The following is a 17633-nucleotide window of genomic DNA, read 5'->3' as shown; positions in this document are numbered from 1 at the left end:
GGGAAATGAAGTGACTTGGAGACAGGATCTGAAGGACGCGACTTGGAAAAGAAGGCGGAATCATGAGAGGAGCCAGAACCTTCACTTGGTTGCCTTAGGTGCCAGGTGCCCTAGTAAAGGTCTGAAGGGAAGGATTCAAGGGTGGACTCAGAGGAATTTTAAATAAAATGTGACCAAAATTTATAAGGGCTTGAAAAATGACTGGCAAGAGAACAAAGAAAATCTGAATCGGAATTTGAATCGGAAAGAAGGTTAACTCAATCAGGGCGATCTTCGCAATCTGAAAAGTCAGAGTAAAAACAACAACAACAAAAAAAACCATCTGCAGGGGTAAAATAGTAGGGTAATGTGAGACAGTCGGAGCACTAGATGACATGAGTAAAAGACACAGAGAGGAAGAGACAAGAGGCCTTAAATGCACAGGAGAGGGGTGGCCGACCGGCTGAGGGCGGAAGCAGGCAGACTGGCGACGTACTGTACGCCGCCGACGTAGCGTTGGGAGATATTTGTGTTTGGCTATGCTATGACCGTTTCACGAATTGAAACCTACTTGATTGCTTGGTTTGGCGGTGCCAAGTTTTTTTTTTTGCCTGCCAGTTGTGGGCTGTTGCTCTCCTGCAAGAGTGGCGGCTGCACAAGCAGAACTTGTGGATGATGTAAAGATGACCAGGAGATCACCTCTGTGAATTGGGTAAGCCTTCCATCCCCATCGTTCGTGTCCGTGCGTGCTGTAACTCAGTCAAACAATATTGTTGAGGATAACTTTGTAAGGAAATTCAGCAAAAACGACAGCACCTGGAAAGCAGATTTGGGCATGGCACAAAAGAAATTCAAAGTGGAAGGCAAAAAGGAAAAAGTGTCGCGCCACAGACAGTGCGCATATTTGTGAAAATCTATGATCTTTTGGAACGCTGCGCTTATTATTCTAAATGATCTCGTGTCCAGGGTGAGCCTGGAATAACTCTTACGCAGTGTCTAAAATAGCCTATAATTATCCCTCTCCACAGGCTAAATAAAGACCCCCCCTCCCTCATCTATCACTCAAGTCCATCTGCTTATGAGTGGGCGAGCATCACAATCATCATCGTCATCATCATCATCATTCTCATCATCATCACAAGCTTCTCAGTCCACAACAGCAGCAGTAGGAGCACCTGCGTCCTCGCCGCGGAGGAGATTAGACAGCGAGCGCTCATGTCCCGCTGTGGCGTGTGAAGCTGGAGCACGCAGCCCCAAAGCCGGCACCCCTCCGCTGGGCCGCACCGGAGCAGCCAGCAGTCTGGACCGATGTCCTGGCTGAAATGTCCCGACATATCTACATACGGAACAAGATTGGTGAGGGTATCCAGGCGCCCATATTTCAGGTATCTCCTCTAAATGTGCTCAGGAATTCTGTTTATTCACATTTTGTTGAGTGTGGCAGTTCATATCGTCTGATTCAAACTTGAGCTCTTCTATGGGAGCCCTTTGACAATGTGTCAATCATCTTTTTAAGACTGGTGACTTGTAGTTACATCCTTCTTGAAAGCAATAACAATGAGGTAAAACAGTTCTTATGGGTAAAAATATTGTTAGGCTGCGATACAAAATATCTTTCATTCTCTGTCTACTTACAATCGAAGGCTATTTAGGAGCTCTCTCTTTTTGGCTTTTCCTGGCATGCATTTGGTGACAGAGAGAGATGGTGACCCAGTTTAACGGCCTTGTTTCAGACAGTGAGAGAAGTGGGCCCTGACTTTTCTGACATTGCCGTTCACTCTGGAGACTCAGACATAAATGGGACAAATCACTGGCAGATAATTAATTTTGCTCCCGAGCGAGTATGTCCGCTGTTATATATGGCATTTATAGGGGTGAGACAAAGAGCGGATTTCTGATCATGCTGATTTCTAGTCCTCCAACTGTCAACGCAGTAGTATTGAAACATGGTATTTGAATCCCCAAAATTGTCTCTGGTTAGATCCAGCCTGACTGCTTCAGGAACGACACAATAACTTGAACACCATCCATCCATCCATTTTCCGAACCGCTTGATCCTCACTAGGGTCGCGGGGGGTGCTGGAGCCTATCCCAGCCGTCTTCGGGCAGTAGGCGGGGGACACCCTGAATCAGTTGCCAGCCAATCGCAGAACAGGCCAGGTGCCATACTGTTTTGAAATTGTGTTTCTTTGCAGTTTTGACTCATTCAAAGGGTTATGCAATAAGGAGCCAAGAAGAGAGGGTTCATCTTGAACAAACACCACAAGCTAAAATCTGACCGACGTTAGCTTGACATTGGGTGAGAAGCGGGGTTCTCCCTGGCTGCCAGCCCATCCCAGGGTACACAAAAATGACATTGAGCCGAATCCCCCCATGTCACAATTTGGTAAATCTCACCTTTTTTCCACAAATCTATACGATTGGCCTGCGGGTGTTATTTATCCAAATTATTTACCAATCTCAAGTGTTAAAAATGTCCTACTCTCTTTGACGATGCAATGTTAATGGTTGAACACACGTGCTGTTTTGTGGGTCCCTTGAAAAGTGATGATATTGGCAGTATGAGGATTTCATCCACCCACCAGTGATGTTGACAAAAAACAGTCACACTGACAGTCTACGTTGAGGCTAATATGCATGTTTTAGGAATGTGAGAGGGAGTTGGAGTACCTCGAGATATCTCATGCAAGCAAAGAGAGAATCGAAGATCTATTTGATACCTCACACAGGATGGCCTGTGCCAAGATTTCAACCCCAAACCTCTCAACTGTGTGGCAGACATGCTAGCAGGATACGCTACTGTGCTATACTCGACTGCTGTACTGAACTGTCCTGGCCGTGCTTTATCGGAACCCATGGTGGGATCGTACCCTAATTTGCAATTCAAACAGATGAGAATGCAAGACAAGCATTTAGCACTTTTTCTCGACGCTTCAGGCCACTAGTGATTGTCTCAAGCAGCAGGCCGGCCAAACATGTGACCTAAGGACTGCATATAGTAGATCTGTAAACCGCCATTTCGTGAAATCTCTTTTTCTCGACCCTATCGCATCAACTGGGGTGTCATTAATGGTCATCAAAATATGTGGATTATGAACTTGAATAGTGTGTTAATAATAACGCAGCTCTCTGGTTTTCTCTTTTGCTCCTTATGCTTATTCCAGGTGAGCCGGGGGACTTATTCCCGGAGAAGCCGCCTGAAGAGGTCTGACGGCAGCACTACCTCGACCAGCTTCATCCTCAGACAGGTGCAAGGCAGCACACACACACACACACACACACACACACACGCACACACACACACACACACACATACACAAGTGGCATGAATGTATAATGAATAATGAATTGAATATTTGCTTCCTTTTTCTTTTAATATCTGTAGCAGACAGTTGTTGAACCGGGTCGGAGTGATATGTCAGCCAATCTGCCATATTGTATGAGGCTTTAATATTAAATCTAAATTTGGCAAATAATATCGGAAAACTGTGCTAGGATAAAGCAAATCAAAAGCAATAATGCTGTATTGATCTGGTGAGTTTTTGCTTGATGATATATCTGCAAGGAGGAAGCATATTTATAATTTGCTTCACTTTGCTACAGCCAATACGGCTGCGGCATCGACGTACTCAGGAAGGCATCTTATCTTTGTATATGTAATGTAAATGTTGTCTGTGGTAATACTTACTTGCGGTTGTCGCAAAAGGCGCCATTCAAGATGCAATCAGCAGTGCTATGCAAATGTATGGAGCAAAGTTAGATAAGTTGTTAATGGTTCTTAACCTGGGTTCGATCGAACCCCAGGGGTTCGGTGAATCGGTCTCAGGGGTTCGACGGAGCGTCTGCCATGGAGGTTAAGACACACCCGACTGAACATGTCAATGAGTTATGACACGCTCTCTTAGCCATCACTGGCTGGTTCATTTTGTGCACAATTAAAAAACGTATACTTTTGTCTTTAATTTTTATTTAAGTTGTTTTCTGTTTTTAATTCATGTAAATGCATTTTAATATCTTGAATTGGTAAAAAAAAAAAATCATATTTTTATTTTTCACTAATGAAGGGTTCGTTGAATGTGCATATGAACTAGTTGGGTTCGGTACCTCTAACAAGATTTAGAACCACTGATTTAGAATGATCAATTAAGCTACCAAGCATGGTTTTGGAATGTGGGAAGAAACCGGAGTACCCAAAGAAAAGCCACGCTCAATCCCAGTGATGTCTGTGATCGCCAGCACCTTGATCTCCTCTGGTGCTCCTTTGAGTTTTATTTAAGGTTTGCTGTCCATGTAGATTGGATCTTGTCCTTTTAACTCAAAAAGGTGGGCCTGTCATGCGATGCCAAAGTCTTTTTCTTTTTTGGCTCAATGTTCATTGATGTACACATTTGCGTTCGTGCTAGACAAGTAACAGCCAATTGGCCAATCGTACTGCACTGATATAACAAGGAGCGGCCCGGTGGGCGACTAGTTTGTGTGTCGGCCTCTCAGTGCAGAGGTGCAGAGTTCGATTCCGGCTCTGGCCTTCCTGTGTGGAGTTTGCATGTTCTCCCCGTGCTTGCGTGGGTTTTCTCCGGGTACTTCGGTTTGCTCCCACATTCCAAAAAACATGCGTGGCAGGTTAATAGACCACTCAAAATTGTCCCTAGGTGTGAGTGTGAGCATGCGATTGGCAACCAGTTCAGGGTGTGCCCTGCTCACTGCCCGAAGACAGCTGAGTTAGGCTTCAGCACGCCCACGACCCTTGTGAGGATTAGCGGATCAGAAAATGGATGGATGGATGGATGATATGACAAGTAACTACATTGAACAAAATTGTTGCACTGTTGCGCCTACAACAGGTAAACAATAGCGTTTAGAAAGTAATAATCTGAACTCTAGATGTTGACGACACAATGCACTGCGCCAACTTTAACAATGCTATTTCGGCAGGCTCGAAAACTTGTATGAGCATATGCTACACTTTGTAAATGGTAGACAGCTGTTGTGGATGGCCAGGGTGTCACAACAAGAAGGGACAAACAAAGGGGCAAACATTTTACATGCTATCAAAAGAAGAACAAAGACGTAGCACCGGTGTTCATTTCCTACAAACCGCGGGTAGCTCTTCAACACCAGGGAGGCCGCAATCGAACGCACCAGCGCTGCTTCCTCATCCGGTGCACCCGCTCACAGTGAGTGATCGCAAGGATGCACCATAGTAGTTCTGGCCATCTACTATCGTGATAGTTATAAAAAGCAATACAGGTGCTTGATAGGGGTGTATAAAGCTGGCACATGCATCACTATGTCCTTTTCATCAAAGTGAGATGTGAATTCAGTTGGATGGAATGTTGACTGAGTAACGCTAATTCTATCAGTGCTCTCCGATCCTTCGCCCGTCTCCTCTACGATCCTGTCAGCTTGGCTGCATTAACAAATGCATGCATGGATCTCTCACTTGACGTCCGGAGTGAATCATATGGGTGTGTGATAGGTCCACAGATGCCCCGATGATATTATTGGCTGATGAATTAAAAAATGACAGAATAACATGGAATTTATTGCCTCCATATAGGCCACTTGGCATTAATATAGGCCACCTGGAGTGGGATTCTTTGTGAACCTGTGCAGTGGTTAAATGACTGACAGAAAGTTCAACAAGCAAAATAATATGAAACGATTGCAAATTTTAAGATAATGTAATTACGACCACAGCGTTGCACAGAATCACTGGTGTGTTGGTAAACTCGTGCCAAGCATGTCAAGAGATTGACAGGAATTATTTTATTTTATTTTATTTTTTAATTCTGCCCTTGACTGTAGGCCCCTGGGTTCGTAATGACGGGTCTGCATACAAGCAAATACAATATAAAATTGCCCATTTTGAACCCAGTTAAAAACCCACATAAGCCCATGTGGGCTAACGCATGTGATACCCCGGTGGAACCCAGGAGCAAACCCAGATGGAACCCTAAATGCATAAACATACAGTAAGTGTGGTTTCAGTCGCCGATGGCGACGTGGTTCAGGGAGTGGAGCTGCTGCTTCTCCCGATTGAGAAGAGCCAGATTAGGTTCCTCAGACATTTGGTTAGACTGCCTCCATGGTGATGTGTTCCGGGTACATCCCAGTGGGAAGAGGCCCCGGTCATGACCCAGGACATGCTGGAGAGACAATGTCCTCGGGCTGACCTGGGAACGCCTTGGGATTCCCCACAAAGGGCTGGACATTGTAGCTGCCAAGAGAGAAGTCTGGGTTTCCCTGCTACAGTAGCTGCCCCACGACCCAACCCCAGATAAGTGGAAGGATGGATGGATGGATGATGATAATCGTGAAAATTATTTAAAACTGTCAAGATAAAATGATTAATATAATAATAAAATGAACCAGTAATGTAACAGTAACTGTAATAAATGATGTGTTATTAACATTATTACTATTGAATGCTTGCAATAATTTCAGCTCTCTGAGAAAGGGCTCAAAAAGGAAATGGAGGATGCTGCTCCACCCTCCTCCCCCACTGATCCCTGATACCTCTGAGCTGAGTGGCCAGCGAGGCAGCCAATCACATTGGTGCACATTTGCTCAGTCATCAGGCTTAGATATTGAGGCAGGATCTGCTTGTGCTGCTGCTCGCTGTTTGCCTGTGTGATGAAATGAAATGCCAGGATCGGGCTACCTCCAGGGAGAGCCTCTCCATCCTATAATGTGAGCCAGCCAGCAGCTCTGTGGGACCAGGGAGACGGTGCATCCATCAAGGCTCCAGAGGAACAAACAGGAGGAGAGAGATCTCTCTTTGTTTAAATAGCCTTCTGTGCCGTGAAGAGAAGTGATTGTCGTCATCCCATCTATCCTTTTCCCCCCTTCTCTGGCGCCCCCTCCTTCTTCCTCTGCCTGTACACTTGTTCTTCCCTCCCTTTCTGTATCAGAGGCGCGCGTTGGAATAACAAACCTCCATGTATGACAATTTGTACCTGCATGGATTTGAAGACTCTGAGGCGGTGAGTATTTGGATGTGTGCGGCTTTGCGCTCCCCCGTAGCATCGTCGAAAGGCCTGTAAGCCAACAACAGAGTGTGATGATGGACTCTGCCTTGACTGGAAGGGGGTTGCGTGTGTGTGTTTGTGGGTACGCCCGTGTGTGTGTGTGTGTGTGTGTGTGTGTGTGTGTGTGTGTGTGTGTGTGTGTGTGTGCGTGTGTGTGTGTGTGTGGTACACATTTGGGCAGATGGCCTCTGATGTGTCTTCCGTCAATTTTATGCGGGTCGCCACCATGTTTGCTCATGATGTGCGGCTTCTGCTGCAGCCTGACACCGTTCAGTGCCTATCGGTCTGATGCTCCAAGAAATGGAGCTAATCCCGACACCAGGAAGAAGACTGAAAGATGTTCGTTGTGACATGGCACTGCTCGAAATAGACGCGACCGAGCATTTTTCAGTCCACCTGAGGCAGCCCATTGTGTAGGCTCTGCCCAGAATCACGCATCGTGATGTCATTAAGTGGATTGTGATGTTGATGAGTCACATGCTGAAGCTACTCTATTGGATGAGGCTTCGGATGCTGCAAAGCATCCAGATAGATGAAAAGATGCTTCGCTTAGTGATTTGACATGAGGGTAAAAATGGTGTGAGGACACGCGCGTTTATTGGCTTACTTGTGAAAGAGAGACAGAAAATCAAGGCAGCCTGAGCCCTCAAGAACATTTCCCGCAACTCAACCCCAATCCACACAGTAGCCTATCTTTTATAAATTTGTACTCAAGCTTAAGTAACCGTTTTGTCTCCTTGAAAAAGCCATTACACAGATGACTTCCTCAGCTGAGCATGCTGCGCTGAACTGATCTTGAGGCATAGAATCAGCAGAATGCGCCTTTTATTTAATAATACCAAAACAGGGAGAGTCCAGCAGTGAATAGTATTTTGCCAGGGGTGTTTGTGTTCTTTTTGCCCGTGGACTACATTTCACCCTTTGGACATCCATGTTGTCCTAATGATGCCAAAATCCAGAAGTATGCTCATGCCAGACCTTGTGAGAGGCCAGTTTGGATACATAGTATAGATGTGTACAGAGACGGCGAGCAATGAAAAAGTGCTGAGCCATCAGTCTTGAAAACACCATCATGAGCTGAATTCTCCCCTTCTCTTGATTGCACTATTGAACATTCCAAACATCCTTGAATTGCTGATGTTTATTTGCAGACAGCCGAAGGAAGCCTCTGCTTTGGTTCATGACATGTTTGCAGGGCTCAGCTGATTCATACACTAGTAGACCATCAGACTCAGATGTCTCTTTGGAGGAGGAACGTGACGTGCAGGCCCAGGTGCAGAGCCAGAGCCCTAGCCAGAGCCAAGGGCCGGGACAGAGCCGACAGGAGCGGGAGCAGCAGGCCACCATCCAGCTGGAGAGAGCCAAGGTAGCCACATGCACAAAAAAAACAAACAAAAAAAAAACAGTGTAGGATTGGTTTCAAGAATTCGGGTACATTTCATAATGTGACTGTGTCTCCAGACCAAACCTGTCGCATTTGCTGTGAGGACCAATGTCAGCTACTGTGGCGCTCTGGATGAGGACGTTCCAGTTCCCGCCACAGCCATCTCCTTTGATGCCAAGGACTTTCTCCACATAAAAGAGGTTATGATGGGCGTTTTTTTCCCATCAGCTATGATCTATATAACATGAGTGAAGAAAGGTGGAGTCAACTTTGTGGTGTTGTTTCCTGTGTTCTTTCTAGAAGTTCAATAACGACTGGTGGATCGGACGATTGGTGAAAGAGGGATGCGAGATCGGCTTCATCCCCAGTCCCCTCAAGCTGGAGAACATCAGGCTCCAGCAAGAGCAGAAAAGAGGACGAGTCCAAGGGTAAGCAGTATAAGACCATGCTGTACATTGTTGTTTAATTAACATTTGTGTGAATTGAGCTTCCCGTAGTCAGAAGCCTATATGGGTAAAACTTTGAATGGACTTCTCACCATAAAAACTACATGGGAACGTGCCATGTGCAGACACTGATAATGGCACCTGGAAAAAAAAAAGCACTTCAACTTTGCATACATGCGGTACTGAAATGTGAAGAAAGATTTTGGTGAGTACAGGGATTCCACTGGATGCAGTAGCAGTGCAGTCAATGTGCTTTGCTGGATAAGTGCAAAGAGTACCATCACGTTCTGGGCCGTATGTGGAATGTCCCGTTTTCAACACGGACTGTAAGGTTGACAGTGAATGAAAATGATCCAAACTTCTTATGGTTGGGGCTTTTTTTTTTTTTAATTTAAGAACATGTTACATTTGCATTTGCAAAGTTGGTACGATTTGGAGTCTTTATTAAGTAAAAGTAAAAGTGGTGCCAAACAGTTGACATTCTCTTGGTCTCTCTACTGGGTGCGGATCTTTTGATGACTCATGCCTATTTCGATCCTCTCCTCCACTCACACAGTCGCTTTCAGCAGCCCTAATAAGAGGTCCCTTTACCTATGTGTGCGCTTTGTCGCGTGCGTAACGTGTCTTGATGGTTATGTCACCCAGCATTTGTGCACTAACTCATGCACTTTGTCAAGCTTCAAAGTTGACTCGTAACGCTAATCTCTGTGGACCCGACTGCTCCAGCGCTCTACTTGTGAGCTTGGTGACTGCCACCAAAGCATCTCAGACAAGCGGACACATTCAAATTCACTGTATTTGGAATTCCTGGACTGATCCCTTAACATTTCCTCAGGCTTTCTCAGGTTTTTCCGCATTAATGCCACACTGTGTTTCTGTCTCTCTTTATCCCCCTCTTGTGTTTTCCAGTAAGTCTGGAGGGAACTCCTCTTCCAGTGTAGAGGATGAGGTGTCTGCCTCTATCCGACCCCTCATATCCGCGGCAGGTGAGCGCATCAGACAGGGGGAGTGGGCTCTAAGTAGCCAGCCACCTGCTTAGAGACGAGCCTCCTGAAGTGCAAGAGCATAGAATAAGCGCATAAAGCCATCTCTGCTTAGAGCCTAAGTTCACTGCCTTATGGTTGTTGGTACATTTTCCCATGATGCTCCTCTTCCTCCAGTTGAGGACTGCAGGCGTTCTGAGAGTGGGGCTTACCACAGTGTGAATCCAACGACAAGACTATGAACACTTTCCCCTCTCCCGAACAGCACTCGTGTGATTTTGTGAATATGATAGGAACATAGAAACACCTTTTCTCACATTTTTCTTAATCCTAGTTGATAGTTGCTAGGTTTTCTTTGCTCAAGGCACGCAAGGTTTCTGACTGTGACTCCTTCCCCAAGCAGCCACTGACGACACTGTCGCTGTCTTCTCTCCCCTCCCACAGGAAAGCAGAAACAGAAAGTGGTAAGTTGGTGAGACCCACTCATGAAGCATCCACTGAGTTCTTGTGGCCTCCATTGCAGAATGACAGGAGCTTGTGGCGCTGCAGCAAGTGGCCGCATTTCACACGGAGCGCAATACTTCAGGCTCACTGAAGTATCAAAGTTGTCTTTTTTTCACATCTTTAAAAATCCAAACCGTAATCAGCCAGTTAAATGTCTCTTTGCAGACAACATTGGCATGTTGCTCCTCATCCTTTCATTCTCTTGTTACATTGAAGCCTTGTTTTCATCAATCATTGCAGTTTGATTTCATGAGTAGATCGTGTTGTGAAAGTGACCAGATAGCACACCTGGCACCATTTGCAGTGCGGTATGCAGTGGCGGATGCTGGTCTGTCAAGGAGGGGAAGCTCAATTTCGGCCTACATCATAAAATGTGTCCGTTTATTTATACGTGAATTCTACTCTCCATTCCTTTTCAAGAAAATGGTCTGTGACCCTGTCATACCAACAAGAGTCTTTTCCAGGGACTTAACTAGTGTCCTACAACTACAGCAACTACAATAGAATCCACCAGAAATGAAAGATAAATTTGTCGCTAGTCGTTTTCAACAAAGAGAGTGTCGCTCAGAGGATTAGAAGAAGTCTCCAGTTCAACTCAGAACAGAATGAGAATTGAAAAATGGTCCCACGATGCCTACACCAAAAGATCGGCGATTGGCTCATTTTTTCGCTGTCAATCCAAAAGAGATTTAGCCTCAGACAGATCATCCAATCATTATGCAGAAAAGATGAGCGTCCAGGCCAGCCCATAAACGCCCGCTGTCCATAGACTCCAAGAGACGCTGAACGTCCGATGGGCGGGACAAAACCAGCATTTATCCAATGACTCGTCTTGTTTCAATGCATTGGGACACAACTCTCAAGACGCCTAGCGTCCGCGCTGTAGACTCTCAGCGTCCACACAGTTTAAAGCGCAGCGAAGCTGCTGGAATGGATGAGAAGAGAGTAACCAGTGATAAGAAGCTGATTCGGAACAAAAGTTAAGCGTGTTGTCGTGCATATTTAATCAATGACATGTACACACATGTATTTGATCACTTATTTCTGGACATTTTAGGGGAAGCTGAGCTTCTCTTGCAGTCATAGAGCAATCACCTTTGGTGGTAGGGTACCAAAAGGGTGGCAGTAGAGATACGGCAGTCCCTCCATTGATGATGACAGAGTGTCATAACTTCCAAAAACAAGGGGAATGGGATGGGAAGACCACAAAATACCTTTTCTCATAACTATTTGTTTTGTTCTTGTACGAAAAACAACATGCTAAAGAAGTATAAAACATATTGTCAGATGTTCTACGTTTCCATGACTATCTGACAAACTGCACTTCATCATTGTTGCAGCTGTTGGATATGACTGGCTAGGATAGGATAGCACACTGTTATATGGAGCTGACACGGCAAACACAATCCCACCAACACACTTTGCGATGGAAACACACAGCACTTTCGGATAGATCATGCTGGCTTAAACTGAACTGTACTGCTTGGTGGAAACATAGTTTCAGCGCGTTTGCATCATGCAAGAGAAGCCTGTCATTTTAACAACTGATTGTAATCCGCATTCATCCGCTGCCCATTGGAGCTTTCTGATTGTGTTATTTTGGCCCCATTGTCTCACTCATATTCAGCCGCTTGCTGCTGACTAAATGTTTGAATTGACAGACGGAACACATCCCCCCGTATGACGTGGTTCCCTCCATGAGACCGGTGGTGCTGGTGGGACCTTCGCTCAAGGGTTATGAGGTGAGCTTGAGAAGACGTTATGTGTGCTACTGTGCTGTACTTGAGCTTGGCTTCCCTCCTTCCGGAGGCGTCAATTTATCGTGGTGGAGCGGTCAAATCTAATGTGAGGGTGTTCTGGGAAGGTCTGACAGAATCGGTTTCAGTTATCATCTACAAAAGACTTTCACCATATCCAGGAATAGTGGGAGGCATACAGTATCCCCAAACTGAGTTAGCGTGGACCCTGTGGGCCTCCTTTGTTGTCATGGGAGAAAACCCCAAACCTGTTGGCGGACACTGGTGGTGATGGATGTTGTCAAACTGAAGGATTCCTGTCGGGCCTTTTTGGCCTGTGGGACTCTGGAGGTAGCTAATGGGTACTGGCAGGCCAAGCAGAATGCACTGGGGTGACGGTCCCCTTTTTATCCAATTCACTGCCAACTCTCCCACTTACAATGCATATATCGTTAAGAAGGCGGAACCGGTGCAGGTGTTCCAATTATAGGGGGATCGCAATCCCCAGCCTTCCTGGTAATCCCTAATCAGGGCTTCTATGGAGGGGGTCCATACGGAATTCATTTCTCAGATTCAGGAGGAGTAGTGCGGTTTTCATCCTGGCATTGGAACAGTTGACCATCCTTGAACACTCAGCAGTGTCCTAGAGGATGCATGGGACTTCTCCCAACCAGCCAATGTGTACTTTGTGGAAGAGGCATTTGACCATGTCCCTCTGGGATTGCTGTGTGGCTGCTGCTCCAGGAGTGTAAGTAAGGGCTACCTGACTTCCTGATACAGGTTATTCTGTCCCTCTGCATGGTCTGCAATGCCTTCAGTGGTGGTGAAGTCTGGTCATCCCTGCTTAAACTGCTGCACTGGTTACATGACCTCAAATAAGCAGAAGAAAATAGATCGACGATAGATGGATGGATAGATGGATGGATTAAAAGACAAAAACAGCAGTCATGGCATTGCAAATGGAAAACTCGTCTGTGCAGGTGACTGATATGATGCAGAAGGCACTCTTTGACTTTCTCAAGCACAGATTTGATGGCAGGTAAGACTTTTTTGTTTTTCTTTCTTACCATCACGTGGATCTGTAGATTGTTTGTCTCACTCTTGCAGGATATCAATCACTCGAGTCACTGCAGATATATCTTTAGCCAAGAGGTCCGTCCTCAACAACCCCAGCAAGAGGGCCATTATAGAGCGATCCAACACCCGTTCCAGTTTAGGTAAGGAATGGAACTTTAAATGGGAAGCTAGTTGTTGCCCAGATAAAGTTCTCTCTTAGCGTCTTCAGCCACTCCTTACTCATGCCTTGTGTCATCAGCTGAAGTGCAAAGTGAGATTGAGCGCATCTTTGAGTTGGCCCGCTCACTGCAACTGGTAGTGCTGGATGCCGACACCATCAACCACCCAGCCCAACTCCTCAAGACCTCTTTGGCCCCTATTATTGTCCACGTCAAAGTGTCTTCACCAAAGGTAAGCTCGAGCAAGTACTGTTTAACAATGGTGGTCGTGAACATCAGCATAAAATGGAGTTGCATGATAGATCACAGAAAATGCATTTTGTCGGGACAAACAACAATCAAGTCTTGATTTTTTTTTCAAGCAGGAATTCCCCAATATTAAGGTAACAGTACCATGTTAGATAGATGTTTTTCTTCCTTTTTTGAATCTGCAATGAGCGTTTTGCGCCACAGTAGCTTGACATGGTGTTGGGACCCAAGGATTTACGACAACGCCCATGATTCCTCCAAATATCCATGACAAAATCTTAGTCTGGAAGAAGTTAGTGCGCATTTTTAAGGGTCGTAATGCCTTAGTCATGTGGAGCCCTGAACTCTGCTGAGCAGCCCCCAAAAGCCGCACTAATTTGATCATAGTGACACATTTGTCTGTCCTTGTCCTCCAGGTTCTGCAGAGGCTAGTCAAGTCCAGAGGAAAGTCCCAGAGCAAACACCTGAATGTCCAGCTAGTGGCTGCAGACAAACTTGCTCAATGTCCTCCAGTAGGTGGCCATCTTCATAGCTGACTGTTCTGCTTTCGTTGAAATGACAATAAGTAATAGCCGCCGAGCGTTTTGCTGCCCACAGGAAATGTTTGACATCATCCTAGACGAGAACCAGCTCGAGGACGCCTGTGAGCATCTGGCAGAATACCTTGAGGCCTACTGGAAAGCAACGCATACCTCCATGGCGACACCCCTGAACCCCTTGCTGGGACGCAATCTTGGCCCCGGCACCCTCACAGCATACCCTACTAGCATCTCTGGACTGCAGGTATGCCGTGACCTCTTCGGGTTCTTATTATGCCCCATACTCCCATTTGTATCATGTTTTACTCATTCCTTCTAATACCAGAGCCAAAGAATGCAACAGAGCAACCACACAGGCGATCATTCTACTGCAAACGAGCGTCGCAACCTGATGACGTCTGAGGAAAACTACCATAATGAACGGGCACACAAGGGACGCAATCGAATGTCGTCAGGCTCACAGCACAGCCGAGAGGCGCAGGACCCCTACCAGGACTACCAGGACCCCTATCAGGATGCATACAAGCCACACCGCAACCGCAGCTCCCCGGGCAGCTACAGCCATGACTCCCGGCACAGGCTCTGAACCTTGCTGAGTCTTCGTGGGTGACCAGATGTCCCAAATTCCACCCACAAATAACCGTTGCTACAGAGCCAAGATTGTCCCAAGTTTTCCCTATTTTTCAGGGTCGTTAACTTATTTGTGTATTAAACCTCCAAAACATTCACAGAAATTGAAGTTGAAGTTTCATGATACCCAAGCAACTACTGGACCTTCTGGATCCCGCGCAGAAGACATTGCATAGGTTGTGCTCGTTGTCATCAGCAGTGGTTGCATGGTGCTGATGTGATGTCACACCAGGTGGGAAGCCCACTGGACACAGACCCTTCCATAACCACGTAAAAAGCCTCTCAACCTTTAGCTTATTGCATGCTAATAGATGATTAACGTCCGCTTCCTTTCTTCCTTCGTTCCTTCATAGATCTTTTGTATCTATCCTGGATGTCTGATTTTCTGAATCTCTAGCTTGTGGACGTGTGGTCTGGATTGGGCTTGCAAGGGGATGGGTTGGTAGTTGTCTAGCGTGCTCCGAGTTGAAAAATTGGTGCTTCACATTCTTGGACTATTTCGGTCATTGAACTTCTTACTTCTTGAATCGCACAGCTTTAGTGGTTCATTTATTGAGGGGAAAATTCTTACTGCTGCAAACAGGTCAGACTAAAATTGAGAAAACAGTGCTCTGCTTCTGTTGTAAGCAGTCTGGAAGCTATTATAATAAGCTATTTGGAGAACATTTAAAGAGCGTCTGCTTGATCAATTTCAATTTGATAGCATTTAAATGAGAGGTGAGCTTTCTGTTTGGGCTTTGTGTGTAGTTTCAGTGAATTATTTCCTGTGTTTCAGCTGGGGTTCCTCAGGTCCTTCCCAGACCCGCCCTCTTCCATCAGCCAGTCAGCTTCCTGCTTGGCCACCTGTGGCTTGCATTTAGTTTCTGGTTTCCTGGATGCATATTTGTCAAACTTTCACCTACATTTTTTTTCTTCCCCATTTGTACATTGGTTGACAAATTAGATTTAGTTTCACCCTTGCATTCTCCAAATCAACCAAAAGATCTTCAGTGAGACATTTATGTCAAATGATATGAGCTTGTATCTGTGTAGCCATTTACATTATTTCCCTAAATTTGCAATGCAACACAGCACAGCAGCAATTTTTTAATTGACAGTGTGATTGAACTGAGTGAAATAAGGAAGTGCAGATGTAGCTAATAATGATTTCAAGGCACCTTGTGTTGTTGTTTTCTTTTCTTTTAGCTGGGGATTTAGGATATCATGAAGTTAGTTCCAGATGACAAACACTAGTAAGCTAGCAATTGGCAGTATGTATAGATGGAAACATATACTGTATATATACAGTATATACAGTGTATATATATATATATATATATATATATATATATATATATACAGTATATATATATATCCATCCATCCATCCATTTTCCGAACCGCTTGATCCTCACTAGGGTCGCGGGGGGTGCTGGAGCCTATCCCAGCCATCTCCGGGCAGTAGGCGGGGGACACCCTGAATCAGTCGCCAGCCAATCGCAGGGCACACAGAGACGAACAACCATCCACGCCCACACTCACACCTAGGGACAATTTAGAGTGTCCAATCAGCCTGACATGCATGTTTTGGAATGTGGGAGGAAACCGGAGCACCCGGAGAAAACCCACGCAGGCCCGGGGAGAACATGCAAACTCCACACAGGGAGGCCAGAGCTGGAATCGAACCCGGTACCTCTGCACTGTGAAGCCGACGTGCTAACCACTGGACTACCGGGCCGCCCATATATATATATATATATATATATACAGTATATATATATATATATATACATACATACATACATATGTGTGGACTAAGTGACTTCTGTAGATAGTAGGATCTTCATTGGCGATGAGGGATGATAAAACAAGCATATTTCCTGATTTATATCAAACAAGCCTTTGAAACTGGTACGGAGGACCGCACCTGAATTGAGAATGATGAAGTTCATGCCACATAACAACTGGTAAATACAGTACATCCAAATCGAGAGTAAACACAAATAACTACTTTTTAAATGTATTTGAATGTCAAGTTCACTAATTCAAGATGGCCATGATAAATGTATATGTTTAATGGGACACAAAATGCGAGGCTGGTCTCTGATCTGCGATATGTTGTGTTTGACATTCACTGTTTGGCTGTTTGGTTTTCTTGGTATGTGGGGGGGGGGGGGGGGGGGGTGGATGTGTACCAGTGCAACTGCTGCATTTGCAGTTTGTTTGGAATGCTGCCGCAGCATACAGGACTGAATTGGAATCCTCCGCAGAATACTGGAATGCTCATCATTTTAATGACAGATGCCCGCATTAGCATCATATGATGGAAATAATGAAATTAAGTTAGAGCAGTGGTTCCCAGCAAGCACATGACATCAATTTGACATCAATTTGATGTTGAAGATTGGATTTGGATGCCATATTGATGTTGAATTGATGCCCACTAGCTCAACAATCCTGACCCTAATGTGTATTGACTCCAAAATATCTGTTAGTCTCATGAGGAAAGAAATACAATAGGTAGAAATGGTGGAAGCACATTAAACATGAGCATAAAATATAAACAAGGCAACTTTTTCTGCCCATTCTGCCCCACAGTACAATATACCTCTGGTTTGTTGAGAGGAACTATTTTCCATTAGAAATGGGACAAAGTAAAACACAATGTTCAAGTATGCTGCATGAGTGAACAAGGATGACATTTTAGATCATTCATGTCTCTGTGTCCTGTTATGAGCGTCATGATTAGGAAATACAGCAAAGTACATCTCTCTTTTACTCAGTTGAAATGCTGAACAACACTTTGGGAAAGATGAAGAAAAACATTGATTGCAGTCAAAAAGCAACAGGCGGGCATACGTGGTGATTTTTAAAAAAATATGTATAACAAATGTACATAGTCTTTTGAGAGATGCTCCACAGAAGAGACATAAAGTATGTAT

The 17633-nt window shown here is 45.2% G+C and overlaps 1 protein-coding gene across 2 annotated transcripts; it reads left to right on the top strand.

Annotated features, from left to right (window-relative positions):
• The first annotated feature begins 1084 nt into the window (after positions 1 to 1084).
• LOC147211384 (voltage-dependent L-type calcium channel subunit beta-4-like) lies at positions 1085 to 16481 on the top strand. 2 transcript variants are annotated; one of them, XM_086126717.1, is made up of 14 exons: positions 1085 to 1364; positions 3144 to 3227; positions 8203 to 8373; positions 8469 to 8591; positions 8692 to 8819; positions 9747 to 9823; positions 10265 to 10284; positions 11986 to 12066; positions 13041 to 13099; positions 13168 to 13277; positions 13376 to 13527; positions 13961 to 14056; positions 14142 to 14327; positions 14409 to 16481. In XM_086126717.1, exons 1-14 carry the CDS (start codon positions 1302 to 1304, stop codon positions 14667 to 14669), a joined length of 1611 nt encoding a protein of 536 aa, XP_085982843.1. In that variant the 5' UTR covers positions 1085 to 1301; the 3' UTR covers positions 14670 to 16481. The 2 variants fall into 2 exon arrangements, with proteins under 2 accessions (XP_085982843.1, XP_085982852.1); XM_086126726.1 differs by lacking the exons at positions 1085 to 1364; positions 3144 to 3227 and adding an exon at positions 3240 to 6962.
• Positions 16482 to 17633: the final 1152 nt, after the last annotated feature.

This window comes from Hippocampus guttulatus, chromosome 1 (genome assembly GCF_054856545.1).
Source record: "Hippocampus guttulatus isolate MCC_2025c chromosome 1, RoL_Hgut_1.0, whole genome shotgun sequence".
Classification (NCBI taxonomy): domain Eukaryota; kingdom Metazoa; phylum Chordata; class Actinopteri; order Syngnathiformes; family Syngnathidae; genus Hippocampus; species Hippocampus guttulatus.
This window is presented reverse-complemented; position numbering and strand designations above follow the sequence as displayed.